General features: G+C 53.7%; 2 protein-coding genes and 1 long non-coding RNA gene across 9 annotated transcripts in view; 2 read left to right on the top strand and 1 right to left on the bottom strand.

Annotated features, from left to right (window-relative positions):
- LOC123644747 overlaps positions 1-11,655 on the top strand; it is a 30,266-nt gene extending 18,611 nt beyond the window's left edge. For 2 of the 7 annotated variants that reach the window (XM_045561008.1, XM_045561010.1), the window contains 9 exons: positions 1,447-1,670; positions 4,283-4,314; positions 4,399-4,516; positions 4,830-4,905; positions 5,240-5,929; positions 6,467-6,545; positions 7,226-7,395; positions 7,936-7,988; positions 11,486-11,655. In XM_045561008.1, coding sequence (XP_045416964.1) covers positions 5,460-5,929; positions 6,467-6,545; positions 7,226-7,395; positions 7,936-7,988; positions 11,486-11,655 — 942 coding nt within the window. In that variant the 5' untranslated portion in view covers positions 1,447-1,670; positions 4,283-4,314; positions 4,399-4,516; positions 4,830-4,905; positions 5,240-5,459. Of the gene's footprint in view, positions 1-399; positions 535-1,446; positions 1,671-4,282; positions 4,315-4,398; positions 4,517-4,829; positions 4,906-5,239; positions 5,930-6,466; positions 6,546-7,225; positions 7,396-7,858; positions 7,989-11,485 lie in introns of all 7 variants that reach the window. The other 5 variants (XM_045561012.1, XM_045561011.1, XM_045561009.1 and 2 more) reach the window with 5 other exon arrangements.
- Positions 9,847-13,160, top strand: LOC123644749 (ERV-BabFcenv provirus ancestral Env polyprotein-like). Its single transcript, XM_045561015.1, has 2 exons — positions 9,847-12,676; positions 12,790-13,160. The coding sequence occupies exons 1-2, from the start codon at positions 12,241-12,243 to the stop codon at positions 13,122-13,124; spliced, it is 771 nt and encodes a 256-aa protein (XP_045416971.1). The 5' UTR covers positions 9,847-12,240; the 3' UTR covers positions 13,125-13,160.
- A 917-nt stretch (positions 13,161-14,077) lies between these two features.
- Positions 14,078-17,031, bottom strand: LOC123644750. The gene is made up of 4 exons (XR_006737238.1): positions 16,872-17,031; positions 15,778-16,779; positions 15,462-15,610; positions 14,078-14,552 (listed from the first exon to the last, which is right to left on the bottom strand). It is a non-coding gene; the product is annotated as an uncharacterized LOC123644750 (long non-coding RNA).
- Between the last annotated feature and the right edge of the window lie 1,298 nt (positions 17,032-18,329).

The raw sequence follows: 18,329 nt of genomic DNA, 5'->3' as shown, positions 1-18,329 counted from the left end.
CTTCCCCTCCGAGGTTCAGCTTCTGTAATTTGGGAGGCTTTGGCGGCAGTTGCTGTAAAGACTATTGAACACGCGTGTGAAGCACATCGCAAGGTGCCCTGTGGCCCGTGCATGTAGCAGCTGCTCAGCAAACAGCCTCTCCCTGTCCTCTCTGTGCCACAAGAGAAGTGCCACGCTGGATGCTGGCTGGCTCGGCGGCCAGGACACAGCTGCTGAAAGGCAGTGGCAGGCTGAGAGGCCACGCAACTTCTTGTTTAATGCTGAGGGTACCCGTGCGAGGGTGACACTTCTCACATCCGACTCAAGCCCACCTTGACAACGTCTCATTCATTCATAGCTTCCGCCAGTTAACAGGTACTCGAGTCAGCGTGCAGGCAGCTAAGAGACTCATCATTTCAGTTCCTCGTTCCCGATTACCGTGCTGGGTGGACAAGTCTGCATGTGGCTGCAAGAGTCAAAAATAAACACTTCGCACAAACAGACCCTGGGGAGGCTAGAGGCCGTCATCACCACAGTCCCTCTGGCCACCGCGCGGTGAGCTGCGCTCTGTCACTCTCAGCTTCATGATCTTGGAGAAGTCACTTAAACCCTGTGAGCACCTAGATTTTTAAAAGAGGCTGATTTTTTTCCCATTCTCTAGAAGAGTTGTGAGGATGAGATAAGAACGTTTGTGAAAATTTGGGTAAATTATAAACTAGTGTGCGGAAGTAAGCAATCATTTTTAATAATTTTTATTAATATTAATATTACTCTGGAATTTTCAGAAACATAGGAAAGCATATGCATAGCTGATATAGTCAATTTTTCATAAATAATTTCCAGAAAGTTCTGGCAATTTTGGCTAAAGACATAGGAAGCTCTTAGATTGCTTTTCAGTCAGAGTCCAGCAATAGCTATTAAGTGGGTTTTAAGAAAACTAACTAAAAATGAGTGAAATGAGTTGATTTCTTGGTTCATTGGGTTGATTGAGTCTCACCCTTCAGGGCTGGAACCGACAACTTTTCTTCTGCTGGTTTCAAAGGGGAGGGAGTGTCCAACGTGGCCGCGGTCCGTGGGGGCCCTGCAGGTGCACGAGGAAGCCACCAGGCCGATGGCAGGGTGGGGAGGATCTGACACCTGTGCCCTCTACGCTGCCCAGGTGTGACGTCCACAGGGGCGTCGTCCCCTCGTCCCCCACCCTGATGGGAGCAAAAGAAGTGACATCAAGCCCTCCTGGGGGTGTAGCCCTGCCTAGCACTCAACTGTGAATATCCCCCCTCTGACGTCTCGTCTCTCAGCCTCAATTCTACTGGTTTTTGGGGGATGGGAGGGCAAAGTCTCTTACGGCTTTTCTCAGGCCTGCTCATTTGTAAGTGGGGCCACTCAGTGCCTGTCATGGGCTGACATGTCACCCCAAACCCATACGCTGAAACCCTTACCCCCGATGTGACGGCCTCTGTCTGACAGGTGATCAGGTCACGGGGCTGGAGCCTGCACAGTGGGATTGTGCGTTTACGGAAGAGGCCCCAGAGGCCCCAGAGAGCTCCCTCACCCTCCCCACCGCGTGAAGACGCCGCCTGTGCACCAGGAAAGCAAACCCCACCAGACACCCACCTGCCGGCACCTTTGCCTTGGACTCCCAGCCTCCAGGACTGTGAGAGAGAACTGAGCTCATCTCACCCAGTGGCCAGGTGAGAGCCGCCCAGGGAGGTGTCTCGGGCAGGGTGGGACGCGGCAGGGCTGTGTGCTGACCACTGTCCCGGCTGGTGCATCTCCGTGTCAACCAGCCTGTGTCCCTGAGGGTGTTTCTCACGCCCCTCCGGGATGTGGCAATAATGCCTTCATTATTCCCCTGGAATTGTCACTGGGCGGGACATGTACAGAATCTCTAGGGCCTCAAAGGCTTTGGGTTTCAGACTCACAGGTGGAGAAAGTGCAGACACCAGAGGATTTCTTGTCCTGGGAATAACCCTGGAAAGGGACCTTCGGCTCGTGGGTGCAGGTGTGAAAACTAGAGCCTTGCAGTGGAGCAGAAACTACAGAGTAAGGGCACAGTGACCTGGTCAGGGGGCAAAGGGACCACCAATTGGGAACCACCGCCCTAGAACGATTAGTTGGCTGTAACTGGTTTGAGGTATTTCTAGTTCTGTTAGACCTGAAATTTCCAGTTCCAAAAAACCTTTAGGACTTGAGAAAGTAAGTGAATTGGCAAAAAAAGAATCAAAACCATTTTAGATGCGCACGCAAGTCTATTAGATGTCTCCCTTGGCACGAGCAAGTAGGACTCGGCAGTGGTGCCCCCATGCCCTGGCTGGGGCTGCCGTGGGCGCCGTGGGAGCCGTGGGCGCTGGGGCTGCCGTGGGCGCCGTGGGCACCAGGAGCCGCCACCAAGGGTTCCGCCCTGCCCTGGGCCCAGGATGGCACCTGCGTGTTTGGCGCCGTGGACGAGTGTGCTGTGCTATGTCTGCTGCTGTCTCTCCAGTTCCTCTCTGGTCCCGTCGCACTGGCCGCGACACGTGGGGGTCATCTGGTCTCCTGCCACGTCTCTGCCCCGGGGACGTCCTCTCCGCAGCTACAGACCAGGGTGACTGGTGTCTCCTTCTCCGAGGGTTGCACAGAACCACCTGCCGCCCCAGCGCCTCCCGCTCAGCCGCTGAGACCCGGCTGCCCAGCCCGAGCTGCTGCCCAGCCTCCCCACCTCTGGCTGTCCTGGCTCTGGTGAAGGGGCTGCTAGAAATCTCCTCCCCTGCACCACACGCCTTGTCATCCTCTGGAATCTTCTGGTCTCACCTGTGACACATTCTGACAGCAACAGCTGCACCGGATCAAGGGGTTAAATTTCCCGGGCCTGGGACGGCCCTTTTATGGCTTTTTTTATCCTCAGGAGACACTTGTAAGTGGCTTCTTTCCAGTCCTTCCACGTAGCCCCGACTGGAAACACGCACATCTCCCTGGTGGGGTCCCTCTTGCTCACGGCCCCTCGGATTGTTCTGCTGTCAGTGACATCGCAGTGGGGAAATGACAGCCATCCTCCTCGGGGGACCATCTCAGCCCCACGCGCACTGTGCCATCCGTGCTGCAGAGAAGGCGGCTTCCCTCGTCAGCTAAAGCTCCAGGAAGGCAGAGACCACGTCCGTCCCAGTCGCAGGCAGGACTCCCGTGCCCTGCACATGGCTCGCGGTGCGCTGAGGAGGGAACTAACTAAGGCCCGGGGTCCTCGGAGGCTCATCCTAGAGTAAGGACTCAACCCGTGACGCTGGACAAAATCACTTTGGGTTTCGTCTGCTTCTAGGCTGTCGTAACAGACTCTGCAAAACTCTAGCTAATTGGTCTGAATTTTGAGGCATTGATCATGTACAAGGGAAAACGTCATTTATTTAACACTCACTGCACATAGGCCTCGTTCTAGTGCTTTACCTGCCCTGCTGTGTTTAACTGTCGTAGCAGTTCCACAGGCGTCTCCACCTGCGTCTCAGAGACGGGCAAAGGAGACTCAGTGAAAGCTGGAAGCACGGTCACTGCCACAGTCAGCGTAAGAGGCGGAGTCAATGTCTGAACCCAGGACTTTCTGAGCAACCTGTGCTCGTCCCCATCTGTGCTGCTTCTGGGACAAAGCAGAGGGGGCAGCTGGGGACAGGTGTGGCTCACGCCTGTGATCCCAGCACTCTGGGAGGCCGAGGTGGGAGTCACTTGAGCTCGGGAGTTCTCGACCAGCCTGAGCAAGAGTGAGGCCCGTCTCTACTAAAAACAGAAAAATTAGCCAGGCTTGGTGACACGAGCCTGTAGTCCCAGCTACTCGGGAGGCTGAGGCAGGAGGATCACCTGAGCCCAGGAGTTAGAGGTTGCAGTGAGCTGGGCTGACACCACGGCAGTCCAGCCTGGGCAACAGAGCGAGACTCTGTCTCAGAACAACAACAACAAGGAGGAGAAGGAAGAGGGAGAAGAATAGGAGGAAGAGGAGGAAGGCGGCTACAAGACAAACACGCAAACACAACTAGAGTTGCACCATGCTGACGGGCAGGGCCAAGACCAGGCAGATCTGGGGGACGCAGGCCCTGTCAGCAGCAGGCGTGACAAAGCTGTGTGGATCAACTCTTCTCAGCTCCTTGTGATAAAACGCAGAAAGCTGCACTTATTGTCATTTAAAGTGGCTTATCTGCTCCTTGGTTTAAATACATACACAAACACAAAGCAGGAAACGAATGCAAGCAAACACGTTTACGGCTCCAATCTCGGTCAGCGTGGCCGCCTTGCACTTCTAAAAATCTTACTTCCAACTCTTTCTCATCTCCTGTTGTTACAGGAGATGCCAGTGTAATCAGCATCCCCTCAGAGGTACATCGGCCTTCCCATCCTTGAAGAAAGGTTGTTTCATTAACTCCAACACACTGAGCAGCAAGTTGTTGGAAATACTCGCAGGCAAAGCCACAGAGAAAGATCGCTCAGCGGAAACGCCTTCAGTTGATCAGCAAACTCGCTCTCCGACACTCGTCACCAAGAGCTGCGGTTTGCAGAGACCGTGTCCTGAGCCCGTGGGGTGAGAGTCCTCGTCCCCTCCCCCTGCCCACCCCCCTGTGCCTTGCCGCAGCCCTGGCGCGGGAGGGATTGTTCCCCAGTTCTTGCGGGAAAATCTGACTCTGTAATTAACCCGAAGTCGTGGAATTAGGATGTAGAGAACACAGGGCCCTACCGAGGTCTGTCTAGTCCCCAAGCCCAGCGAGTAGTCAGCAGCCTCACTCAAGCTCAAAGCCTGGAGACCTTAACTAGCCTGGGATTTGCATAAATCACTTAATTCCGTGGGTCCAGCCTCCCCAAAATGTAAATTGGAATCATCGTCTCTGTCTTCTCAGCATCACATGGAGGTTCTGAAAATGAAAAATGGGGACACAGATATAGATGCATTTTGAGAAATTATAAGTCTACATTGTAAGTACAAGATGAACTTTTGCTTAATGATCAAAGGAACCAGCTAAGTCTATAGGTGTCGCTAAGGCTTCTCAATGTGTTTATTTTCTTATTGCTTCATTGACCTGCAAAAAATTTCCCCAGACTTCCTTTTCTGCTTGCCAAAACTTGTTTGTCCTTTAAACCTCCACTCTCAGGCACTGCCTCCTTCAGGAAGCCTTCCTTGACTGCTTCTCCCACGTGCTTCCCCCACCCCTGGCCACAGTCACGGCACTTGCTACACTGTCTTTGCACATGTGACTAGACCCAGAGGACTTCCCGGGCAGGGGCCGTGGCCTCATGTCTTCTGCCCCAGCCAGGAGGGAGGCACGTATTGCAGTGCTCCTAGGACATCTGCTGAACAGAACCACGTTGCATGAGACCATCAGGCCCAAGTTTCTGAGACGCACTTTCAGCCCCAAACTCAAGCAGCAGTGACGCGGCATCCGGAAAACCACGCCGTCCTGAGCCAAGGTCCGCGAAAGCGACAGTTCAGCTCTGCTGTCTTCAGCCAGGTGCGCCCACCTGGATCCCTCATGCCTGGGGCACTCCTGGGCTGCAGAACTCTCTGTTTTAAACCCTGGGCAGTCCCAAGCCGGCTGTCCTTGGACTTCCAGTGCCACTTGGGACAAGTTGTTCACCCTCATGTCCAAGGACGTCCCTGCCGAGAGCCCGTCTGCCGGCCCAGCCAGCACCGGGGAAGCCTGAGTCTCAGCGCTGCAGAGGGGAGCAACTGCAGGGTGGCAGGAGCATCTGAAAGGGGGGGCTGCTGCTGTCACAGGTGGGGACAGAGAGCCCGACGCCTGGCGTCCCCTTGCTCCCAGCCAGGCCCTGGGTGCAGCTCAAGGCAGGTTTCTGGAACGTCCGCCCCAGGGGGATGGTCGGCTCTGGACTGGCTGGTTCCGAGCTGGGGAGCTTTCCTAGGAGCCGCGTCACTCCGGGCTCCAAGAACACGGACGACTGCTCCGGGGATGATGAGCCAGCAGCAGAGGCCGGGAAAGCTCAGGTGGGAAATTCCAGGCGAGGGATGTAGAAAGGAAGAAGGACAGTGGAAGAGGAATTTTGAAACGTCACTGAGATTTGGGGAGGGACGTTGAGAGGTGAATTCTGAGGACAGAAGAATGACAGGGCCTGGTGAGGGGATAGGAGATTTCTGCGGAGTGGGAGAGTGAACAGTATTGTTAGAGCTTAATTAGCAAAACGGGGATTCTGTGAAGGGCAGAGTCAGGGTGGAAGGAGAGAAATGGGAACCCCAGAGGGGCTGGCTGAGGCCGTCTCACTGTCCCCAGCAGACTCGTCGCCGTAGCCCGGGTCTGGGCAGCCTCAGCATGTCGGCATTCGGGCCAGACAGTTCCTTGCGCAGGGCTGCCCTGTGCACGCAGGAGGCTGCTCCCTGGCCACCAACAGAGTCCCCACACAGCAGCTGTGACCGTTGGACATTTCTCCAGATGCTACCAGTATCTCCTGGAGAGCAAACTCCCCCAACTGAGGGCCACCGTCTAGACTGAGGACAGTCACCTTTAACTTCTCAAACTCTTTGCAGGCTCTGGCTGCATGGCTTGGTGGGACAGAGGAACAGGGTGGGACAGGAGCAGCCTCTTGGAAAACGTCCCTCACAGCAGGTAACAACTGAGGCTCTGCAGCTTGTGTGCCGCATGGAGGCAGCGGGGGGGTGGAGGGGTTCGGGGGCAAAGCTGGTGGCTGGTGGCTTCTAAGTGATCTCACTCACTCTGGTTTCTCTCCAGATCATATAAGTCTTTCACCATTTAAGTCACCTCACCCCAGGACCCTGGGGCCCCTCACTGCAGGGAGGAGCAGGTGCTGGTTGGCACAGCTGACCTCCCTGCCTGTGGGTGGACTGTGGGGGGGGAAGCAGGAGCAGGGGAGGAACCAGCCCTCTGAGAAGGCCCCTCCGGAAGACTTGGGTTCTCAGATGGGAGCAGCAGCTACCCTGGGGTCGGGAGAAAAGGGCAGGGCTTGGAATTCTAATGGGTACAACGGAGAGTGCTGGGAAACTAGACCAGAGAGAGGCAGCCCGGAGCAGGATGAGGACAAGACTATGGCGGGGGAGCGGGGACCAGCGGGGCCAATTACATCACGGGCGTGAGAAGGATGACAGGCACATGGGGGAGGCTGGAAGGACAAACTGGGCTACAGAAGGCCCAAGAGCCAGTCCTGGAGGTTCCCTGGTGCAGGGCGTGGAGGAGGCGTGGCCGCCAAGGGAGTGACGGGAGAGGCCCTCGCAGCCCTGCGGCAGATGGGAGCCGGGGCTGAAATGAAGCCGCTGTCTGTGGCAGTCCAGGTGTCTGCCTGGCTGCAGCCCCAGGGGGACGCGGAGCCCCAGGCCTCGCGGGGAGGAGTCAGCTGCAGCCGCCACGGCTTCGCTTCCTGCAGCCTTGCTGGTGCTGCAGCCATGATGGCTCCCTGGATTCCGGCATATGGTTGGTTATTACCCGTAATGTCCCTGCTGTTGTGAGTTTTCTTCATTTCATCTTCTTTTATGAGTATTTTAATGGAAATTTGGGAGGAGGGTGCATCAGGCTGAATCTGAAGATGGGTAATTTTAAGGAATATTCCCTCGAGGTGTGTGTAAGGCTGGTGGCAGGTACCCCTCCCTTCCCTAATGGAAAAAGAAGAAGCCCCTCCTGTCCCTCAATACCCACCCCAAAGCTGAAACAAATTCCTCACTCCTGGCACCTACATCTCCTGGCCGAAGAAGCTCCCATCCCCCAGTCCTAAGAACCTATATAAACCCACTCAGACTTCTGGGCGGCGGGGCCTCTCTGGTACCACTCCGTGGGTCCCCTGAGGCTCGCCCGGGTCCCTCTCTCTCCGGGACTCGTTACCCCCACCCGGGAGCGCTCCAATAAAGCCTCTTTACTTATCCCTTTCTACTCTGCTCGTCTTTCTTTCTCTGGCGCCGGCTACTTCAAAGAAACCTTACATTTGGTGCCGAAACCCGGGAGGGGCGTTTGGCTGCGCCACCCCCTTCCGAGAACTCTCGCTTTCCAGACCGGGACCTCCGCTGACTGCCTTCAAGTCCCTGATTGACGACCTCGGCCTGGGTGAGTCACCCCGTGTTCTCCCAACCCGGATCCCCCGGGAGCCTCCGTCCCTTCTGGGAAACTGTTCCCTGTCCGGTAAACCGTGGGCCCACGTCGGAGGCTCCCCCGTTCCAGGGGCTGAGGCTATTCGGGGACGCCTGAATTCCTCTCACCCCTTTCCGTGCCGGCACTCTAGTGTCGGGCGGAGATGTCCCCCCAGACTTTTGCTGCCTCTGTAGCCAGGAAACTGTTCCTGGCTGTTTCCCCATCTGGGTTGTGGTGACATGGGTGACCAAAATTCCCCGCGAGACACCCCTGGCGTGTCTGCTGGCCAATCTGAAGGCCCTGGATTTAAACATCCGGCCCAAGCGCCTCATTCTTTACTGCAACACTGCCTGGCCGATGTATAAATTGGACAATGACTCCCAATGGCCTGAAAATGGGACTTTCAGTTTCAGTAGTCTGCAAGACCTTAATAACTTTTGTCGCAGGAATGGCAATTGGTCGGATATCCCGTATGTCTAAGCCTTTTTCTGTTTGCGCTCCCATCCTTCTGTCTGACCTGCCACCCCGCACGAGTCCTCCTTGCGTGGAGTCCCCACTGCCCCTCCACCTCTTCTCCCTCTAACTCTCCTCCGGACGTCTCTTCAGACGCCCCTTCTGCTTTCTCCGATCCACCCTACTCCCTCTGCCCTGCCCCCACCCGACCCCCACCATACCCACAGGTGCCCGCCCATCCTCCCACACGGCCCAGCCACTTGCCACTGACATCTCCAGTCAGCCAGCACACCCGCTCCCATGCAGGCCCCTCCTCTGTCTGTTACGGGAGGTGGCAGGCGCTCAGGGGCTTGTACACGTACATGTTCCCTTTTCTCTTTCTGACCTTTCTCAGATTGAAAAGTGCCTAGGTTCATTTTCTAATGACCCTACAGCCTACACCAAAGAGTTCCGTTACCTGACACAGGCATGTGACCTTACCTGGCATGATATTTTTGTTATACCATCCTCTACGCTTACTACTGATAAAAAAGGAGCGCGTCTGGGCAGCAGAGGGACCACCTGTTGCAGTGTGTCCTTGTCGGCCTCCAGGCCCCCGCCCACCGTGCTGTAAATTATGACAAGCTCAGGGAAATCACTCAGCAGGCAGATAAAAACCCGGCGGCCTTTCTCAGCCACCTTACAGACGCCCTTACCCAATATACCCGCCGAGATCGTACCTCCCCCGCGGGGACTACTGTCCTTGCATCTCACTTTATTACTCAGTCCTCCCCTGACATCAGAAAGAAACTCAAAAAGGCAGAGGAGGGACCTCAGACCCCTATCTGAGACCTGGTGAACATGGCATTTAAAGTCTTTAATTCCCGAGACGAGCAGGCAGAGGCCCAAAGGGAGGCCCGTGTCTGCCAAAAGGCACACCTGCAGGCCCGAGCCTTGGTTGCAGCCCTGAGGCCGGGGGGACCCGCGAAACCATCGACCTCGTCTAAGGCGACCAGCCGCGCTCCACCAGGCACCTGCTTCAAGTGCAGTAAGGAAGGCCACTGGGCCAAGTGGTGCCCGCAGCCACGTCCACCCACCACGCCTTGCCCGGCTGTGGTCAAGAGGGACACTGGAAAAGTGACTGCCCCTTGGGACAGAAGTCCGGAGGGCCAGTCCTTCCATCCCTAGACCTGCCGATGGCAGCTTTGGGTCTGGCTCTGAAGACTGAAGAGGCCTCGACTCAGTGACCCCGATAACCCTCGCGGAGCCCAGGGTAACAATCAAGGTAGCGGGTAAGGCAGTGTCCTTTACGGTTGACACGGGGGCTTCCTACTCTGTCCTGCCTTCCTTTTCAGGCCCTACTTATCCTTCCCAGGTGTCGGTCGTGGGTATTGACGGCAATCCCTCTCAACCCCCCCACCACTGGTCCCCTAACCTGCCTGATAGATGACCGTCCCATCACCCATTCCTTCCTTATCATGCCCTCCTGTCCTGCTCTGCTATTGGGAAGGTACTTATTAACCAAGCTGGACACCACCCTCCACTTTTCCTCCGGGGCCTGCACCCTTCTTTTTCTCTCTCTCTCTCTCCAGATTCCTCAGCTCCGCCCACAGCCTCTCCCACCTTACCAAGCCCTACATACCCTCTCCCGTCTGAACTGGTAGACCCCCAAGTTTACATTAAAGAAATTATATGTTTAATTTTGTTTAATTCAGAGGTTGTTTAAAAATTGATTCAAAGCCTAGATGTGGAGGGAAAAATAAAACCAAGATAGAAGGTAACTAATAAGGTAAAAAAGAGATGTAGAAAGGCTATGAACATGGAAATGTATTTTTGTTAAAAATAATCAGCAAGAGAATAATTTGTGTGGAGAAGGGTCTTGTGTAGTGACTTTTTGTCCTGGAACAGAATGGCCGGTTATCTGAGAAAGAGGAAATTTAGGACAAAAAAGAAAGCGCAAGTATGTTGTAGACGGTCTGTATAGGTTGTGATGGAGTTTGTAGAAGGAATTTACGAAAGAATTTTGTGTATGGTTGAGTCAGCTATAATTAAAGAAAGAAAGGTTTGGTTAAAATCACAAGGTATTCCTAAAATACCAGTTTGCTCTTAATAAAACCACAAAAGTGTTTTAATTCTAAATCTACTGACAGCCAAAAAAGGAGGGACCTACATCTTCCTTCAGGAGAAATGCTACCACTATGTCAATGACAGGCCCCCTCCAAAGTTCAGCTGTCCAAGCCTACTGTCACATACCTTGGACTTAGTCTCACCCCCACTTCTCGACATCTCACTGTTGTTCACCAGCAGGCTCTTCGTGACCTCCAGCCTCCCACCACTGCTAAACAAATTCTGTCCTTCCTCGGGTTTGTTGGTTTCTTCTGACACTGGATCCCCAACTTTTCTCTCCTTGCCAAACCCCTCTATGAGGCAGCACAGGATGCCTCTGCTGGCCCTCTGTGGAACCCTCAGACTGTCTGCCACGTGTTCCTAAAACTTTGCGTCTCTCTCTTACAAGCACCCCCTCTAAGACTCCCTCATCCTGAAAAACCCTTTAACCTCTCCACGGATGAGCGCCAGGGCCTGGCCCTCGGCGTCCTCACCCAACCTCTGGGACCTACTCCCATTTCCACCCCAGTGGCCAACTTATCCAAACAGCTAGACACCACGGTCCGTGGCTGGCCACCCTGTCTCCGCGCCTTAGCAGCGGCCACTACTCTCCCCAGGGAGGCCCTGAAACTCTCCCTGGGACAGAACTTACATGTCTTCTCCACCCACCGTTTACAGGACCTTCTAACTCACCGCTCTTTAGCCCTCCTCACTCCGTCTAGACTACAGCAATTCCATCTCTTGTTTATAGAAAATCCCACCATTACTTTATCTCAATCCCCAACTCTAAACCCTGCCCCTCTGCTCCCCATTCCCTGCCTAACCCTGTCCTCACACTCCTGCTCAGAAATGGTTGAAGCCTCCACTACCCCGAGACCTGATCTGTCAGATAAGCCACTCCCAACAGGGGACTTAACTTTCTTTGTTGATGGCAGCTCTGTCACAGGTGAGGACGGCAAACGCCGGGCAGCCTATGCCATTGTCTCTGCCTCTCAGGCAACTTCTCTGGGCCCACGCAGACAGATACCTGCCTCAGCCTCCAGAGACCGACTCGATATCTCTCACACGGATATCCTCTACCCTTGAGACCAGCGTTGCAAATTAAAGTCACAGGCAAAGTATACTAAAAAAATATACAACTATTACCCTTCAGCGACTATTCATGTCAGCCGTGAATACGTCCTGGCCCACCAGACACAGGTTCAAATACCTATCGATATTCTGGAAGCAGAACAAACTCTAGCAGGACAACTTTCCTCCCGCCCTAAACATCCCCCTCTTACCTCCTGGCTAAATATTATTCAACATACCCTCGCCTTCCTAAACTCCTCCAAAATAATCTCTAATGTCTCCCACTGTTTCCTCTGTGCCTCCCTTCAACGACCGCCTACTGGCCGCTGTTCCCGTAAACTTTTCTAACCCCTAAAAGATTCCCTCATCGGGTCCCTCCTGCTCCACTCCGCTCACCCGAGTTCCCCTATGGGACCCTGAGCCCACAGGCCAACCTTACGCGGATCGTATATGCTTTCTCACCACCCTCACTGACCCCAACCTACAACTTCATGGACACTGTCTCACCAACCATACTGTGACCACGACCACCTCTTCTGCTCCAGGACAGCTCTCCTGGTACAATGGAACACTTACCTGCTGCGTCAATACATCCACCCCGGGTCCTTGTTTCCCTGTCATGGTGGTCCCTCAATTAACTCTATATGGTGAGTCTGAATTCGGGTGGCTTCTCATGAGACCCCGCTCAAAACGAGCCATCTTCTTGCTGCTCATGGTGGGTCTCAGCGTGGTCTCCTCCATCGCAGCCTCAGGGCTTGCGGGAGGCGCCCTGGGCCACAGTGTCATTTCTGCCCAAGACTTTGCAGATCGCCTACAGCTATCCCTGGAAACCAGGTCCGCATCACTAGATTCCCTGCAGAGACAACTGACTTCTCTGGCTCACGTAGCTCTCCAAAACCAGAGGGCCCTGGACCTATTAACGCCTGAGAAAGGAGGAACCTGCATTTTCCTCCACGAGGAATGCTACTACTACATCAACGAGTCAGGCCTTATGGAACAAAACATAAACAAACTCGACACCCTGAGCGAAGAGCTACACAACCGCCACGGGCAGAGTACTTCCTCCTTCGGATGGATACAGTCCCCACTAGCCTCCTGGCTGCTACCTTTAATAGGACCCATTGTCACCATTTGCCTAATCTTTCTCTTTGCCCCCTGTCTTTTACAGTTTCTCCAACGCCGCCTGCAGGAATTATCCAGAGTGACAGTAAACCAGATGCTTCTTCATCCCTACTCTCCTCTTCCAGTCACCCTCCACCAGCCGACTCCGGCCCAAAGCCCCTACTACGCCCCTCAAAAGCAGGAAGTAGCCAGAAAGACCGCGGCTCCCTAGTATCACTAAAAGGCCGGAATGTAAGGCTGGTGGCAGGTACCCCTCCCTCCCTAATGGAAAAAAGAAGAAGCCCCTCCTATCCCTCAATACCCACCCCAAAGCTGAAACAAATTCCTCACTCCTCGCACCTACATCTCCTGGCCGAAGCAGCTCGCATCCCCCAGTCCTAAGAACCTATATAAACCCACTCAGACTGCTGGGCAGCGCGGCCTCTCTGGTACCACTCCGTGGGTCCCCTGAGGCTCGCCCAGGTCCCTCTCTCTCCGGGACTCGTTACCCCCACCCGGGAGCGCTCCAATAAAGCCTCTTTACTATCCCTTTCTACTCTGCTCGTCTTTCTTTCTCTGGCGCCGGCTACTCCAAAGAAACCTTACAGTCTGAGCTGTGCTGGAAAGAGCAGGGGCTTCAACGCCTCACAACAGCCGAGCGGAGCCGCAGGCGTTGCTCCTGGTCTCTGGAACTGGAAACTGAGTCGGCGGAGGACAAGACGGACAGTGGGGGTCAAACTCTGAGCAGACGGCGGCACGGAGAGGGCAAACGATGTATCTGTTCAAGGTTGCTCCACCAGGAAGAGAGAGAGTCGACGCCACGCTGAAATCTACTAAGCTGCCCCGTCCTGCGTAAATACCCGGGCCAGCTTCACGGCTTCCGCACCCAAAGGGCCCCACGCTTGGGGTAACGATCTGCTGCTGCCATCTCGAAATTCATAATAATTGTTTAACGAGGGGCCCCAAGTTTTCATTTTGCCCTGGGCCCTGCAAATTATGTAGCCAGTCCTATAGGACTGTAATGCACAGGACTGTAGGACTGTAACAGCTTGATGCAAGAAAATGTCTACCTTGGATTCACATTCATCGGTCACTTGTACCCCCTGTCTGCACGCACGCTCTCACGTCCTCAGGGACACGCACTCGCAGGCGCAGACGGGGCTGCTTTGGGAGGCTCCACTGCTGAGGACTCCCAGGACCCCGAGCGAGGACGTGAGCAGAGAATCCCTTCCCGGCAGGCTCCCCGAGGCTCCCCTGCCACCCAGACGGTCCTGTTGGCCATTCTGCCACAACAGTGAATCTGCCACAAACATAACGATTAATTTGAAACATGTCATTGTGTAGGTATTAAAGGGTTGTACAGTAAAGAATTCGCCCCAGTTAGCAGCAACAACTGCTGCTTTCTGCTGCTTCCTCTCCTCTCCATGTGCAGACACAGAAACGAATTTCACATATTTGTAATCAGAACGCAAGAACGCTGTTACCTGTCCTTCTAGTTTGTCCGCTGGGTCCCTCGGACAAGCCTTCGACACTGCAGTCTTGTGCCCACAGTTCGTATTTCTAATGGCAATATCCTCTTCCATTGAGGTGATCTTGCATAATTAATTTTTAAATTATCCATCTGTGGACATGTATTTTCATTTATTACTTTAACAGACTTCAAAATGCCAACTCTATGCCATGCTTGACGGATGTTGCGTTGGAGACAGGAAGATGACACATGGCCCTGGCTCTCACAATTCTTCAGTAGAAACTAGAACTCAGGGAGCATCTTTATTTCTCCTTGTAGTTTAGTTCCTAAGGAGAGATTCCTTGAAGAGAGATTACGGGCTTAAAAAAAAAAAAAAAAAAAAAAAAAGCCAAGCACTTTAACAGCTTTAATTGCATGTTGTCAGATTGCTTTCCAATCCATAATCCCTCTAGCAATGCACAAACGTACCTGCTTCACTGAAACCTTGCCAAAATCTTGGTATTATTGTTTTAAAAACCCTCCTGGTGATTTAAGAGATGTAAAGTGGTACTGAATCGTTTTAATCTGCCTGTGGCTCCTTTGAGGCTCCACCCCAGTCTCACTCAGCTTATCCACCCCCTATACTTCCCTTTCCTACGCGGAGCGCCTCCTCCCCTTTTGTTTTATTCCTGTATTTTCTTTCACAGAAAATTGTGATGAGGATACTTGCAATTAAGCAGCTGAGATTGGTCACTAGAGACAGGCCAATCCCCTTGCAAGACGCTCGGTCACATGTCACACAAACAACGCTGCTCAAACTACAGAGGTTGGACTTGGAAACTCTCTGTCATACACTGTGTTCACCAGACCTCATACCGACTACCACTTCTTCCAGGTTTGGGCCCCTTCTTGTAAGGAAAAATACTCAATTCTCAACAACTTGTGGAAAACGCCTTTTATGATTTCATGGCCACTCACTCCCCTAGCTTCTTCGCTGCTGGCGTAAACAAGCTACCACTAAGATGGCAAAACTGTGTCGATAGTCTATGCACACACTTTGATTAATTGCACTGCTTCTTGTTTGAGACATAACAAACTATACTTTTGATTTGAAATCAGACATTTCATATTTAAAGACCTAGTATCATGTGCCTGCCACAAGCAATTTGAGGCACAAGCCCTGGACGTGGAAATTCCACGTTCCCATCCAGTCTGTCAACCACTCAGATGATTCACCTAGATCCATAAAATGTCAAACTGGAAGTGAAGAATTTCATCTTACCCCTTACCCTTTCGTTTTACCGATAAAGCGAATCCGGCACAGCCGGTCAGCGGGGCAGCTGGGACTGGAACAGGGTGGGACTTCCGCAGCCCTGCGCTGAGATCAGGCCCCGGGAACCGAGGTGCTGATGCCGGGTGGCAATGCTGGGCCGGCAGCCTGGGGAGGGGAGGTGGGAAATAACTGTATTATCCGCGTTGTTCCTGTATCAGGAGTGAGCCTTTGGTGCGAGGGATGTATTTTTAGCAGTGCGTTGGGTTTCACATAAATAGTACACGTCTTTAGAGGAGTCAGCTGCTACTGTTTCCACGCTCCCACCTTCGCACCTTGCTCAGAAGTGTAACAGCTGCCAGGGCAGAAGAGCTTCTTTCCTCCTCACGGCAACGTGAGGGGGCTCTGCCCACTCCCTCTGTGGCGTCCTTCTGTAGGTGCAGCCAGAGCGCCGGCACGAGCCTCTGTCCTCTCCATGCCGGAGGGGCGGTGAGTGTGGGCCACCCCCCCGGGACTCACATCTGCATGTGGAACAGGGAGCAAGGAAAGAAAAACGTCCTTGGAAAGCAAAGCCCTTGAGCCCAGCGGTCACCCCCTCGTCCAAGGCTGGGCTCCTTCCAGAAGCCGAGCTCTGCGGGAAGGGGAAGGGCTCTGGGACTTGGGCAGGGGCAGGGGGGAGGGGGGAGCCGGAGGTGCTCAGACGTCCTGGTCCTGCCATTGGGGTCATCACCCATCTCTGTCCTGACTGACCTCCAGGCCTCACGGGAGGAAGGCTGGCATGGAAATAAAAGGAGGATCGTGTGGGCTGCAGGCTCAGAACCAGGCATCTCAGAGGCTGACGCAGGAGTTTGCAAAAACACCACGACCTTTGTTCTTCCCGCTAGTTACTCTTTACCTGCCCTCTTGCTCCTCAGTGAAATGCGAGAAGCCAGAGGGGTCTGGGGGCTTGTTTGGGAGGACGGCAGAGAAGACGGGTTTGGGAAGCCCACGCCCTGCCCCGAGGGAGGCCCCCACAATAAGGGAGCAGTTGAGCCAGCGATGTCACATCCGGGACCCGTGGCAGCAGGAAAAGCTGTCGCTGGGACTGCGTGGAGACGGATGCGCAGGGACATTGCTGTTTATTCCTTTCTGCTTGCGGACCTTGTCAGGGGCCTTGGCGCCTGCTCTCTGTCCCCACGGGCCCTGCACCCGCAGCACACACAGGCGTGCACCCGGCACAGGAATGCGAGTGAGTGCGGTTCCCGAGAGGCCCGAGGCCCCCAACAGCCGCGACCTGTGTCAGGATGAGCCGATGGCGGAGACCCCAGAGAGAGCTGCCAGACACAGCTTTACCTTCACTGTCAAGAACAAAAATGAAAGTGGTGTTTTCTGGCCATCAGGAAACGTGTTCCCTCCCCTCACGGAGGGGGGGAGGAGCTGACGGCCCCACCTGCTGGTGTTCTTGGCTGTTCTACGAATTCTGAGGCAAAAGCGTGTTAACGGCCACGTTGCAAAGTCTGGTCCAAGTCTGCCATGTTCGGTCTCACGACGTAAACAAACGAGAAGTCCCACGGCAGGTGCGAGACGGCGGCTGTGCAGGTGAGGGTGTGGGGAGGTGCGGTGGGGGGGGGCAGCGTCAGCATCGCCTGAGCGAGCACTGCGCCTGGGCTTCTGGGGACCCTCGGTGGTGGGACGTGCCGGGAGCATGTGGTGCGGGGACAGACAGACCAGTGTTGTGACATTTGCCGACAGCCTGGCATTCGCTCACCTGGGGGGCTCCGTTCTGGGGCCCGGTGTGGTCCGAGGGCCGTTGCCAATCCCGGGGGCTGAGGAAGGTGACCAGGGCGGGAGCGGGACCGAAACCTACCTTGCAGGGCTCCTTTCAGAATCCAGGGGGTGCCTCGTTCAAGGACCTGTTGTTCAAGGTGCTGGTGATGCAGCTAGGACAAGTTACGGGCGGTGGCACAGAGGACGAACCGGGGACCGGCAGGGGATCCCCTGAGCAGCGAGACTGGGGAAAGAAATGAGAACCATCCACAGCGATGACAGGGAACAGCACTGAGTTCTCCACAGGGCCGGGAGTAGTGCCTCGTCCCTAAAAGAATGCTGGAATTGATTTGGAAACAAAATAACCTTTTCCAAATAACTTGCAGATCAAAGAAGAAATCAAAAGGTAAATTTAAAAGTATTTTGATCAGCCTGAGCAAGAGCGAGACCCCGTCTCTACTAAAAATACAAAGAAATTATCTGGACAACTAAAAATATATATAGAAAAAATTAGCTGGGCATGGTGGCACATGCCTGTAGTCCCAGCTACTCGGGAGGCTGAGGCAGGAGGATCACTTGAGCCCAGGAGTTTGAGGTTGCTGTGAGCTAGGCTGATGCCACGGCACTCACTCTAGCCAGGGCAACAGAGTGAGACTCTGTCTCAAAAAAAAAAAAAAAAAAAGAAAGAAAGAAAAAAATAAATAAATAAAAGTATTTTGAACTGAACAAAAGTGAAAACACAATGTATCAAAATTTGTAGCATGCTGCAAAAACAGGGCTGAGAGGAAATTTTATAGCACAAAACACCTATATTAGAAAAGAAGAAAGCTCTCAAATAAACTACTTTGCTTCCACCTTAAGAAGAAAAAAAAGTCAATAAACCCAAAGTAGAAGAAAGGAAATGATAAAAATCAGAGTAGAAATCAATGAAATAAAAAACAAAAACAATAGAGAAAATCAATGCAACCAAAGGCTGGTTTGTTAAAGGAGATAAATAAATTGAAAAATGTCCAGCCAGACTGATCAAGGGAAACAGGAAAACACCCCTAACGTCAACAGAGAGGTGCAAAGCCACTGCAGGTCACAGACATTAAAAGCACAGTGAGAAAATATTATGCACAACTTTGAATCCTTCCGTAAA

The sequence above is a fragment of the Lemur catta genome, chromosome 9, assembly GCF_020740605.2.
Source record: "Lemur catta isolate mLemCat1 chromosome 9, mLemCat1.pri, whole genome shotgun sequence".
NCBI classification, from domain to species: Eukaryota; Metazoa; Chordata; class Mammalia; order Primates; family Lemuridae; genus Lemur; species Lemur catta.
This window is presented reverse-complemented; position numbering and strand designations above follow the sequence as displayed.

Bases quoted from the DNA above. Each gene is read 5' to 3' on its own strand.
- LOC123644749 (XM_045561015.1), top strand. From the start codon at position 12,241: ATGGTGGTCCCTCAATTAACTCTATATGGTGAGTCTGAATTCGGGTGG. The intron at 12,677-12,789 runs GTACTTCCTCCT...TGTCTTTTACAG, and splicing joins ACACAACCGCCACGGGCAGA to TTTCTCCAACGCCGCCTGCA.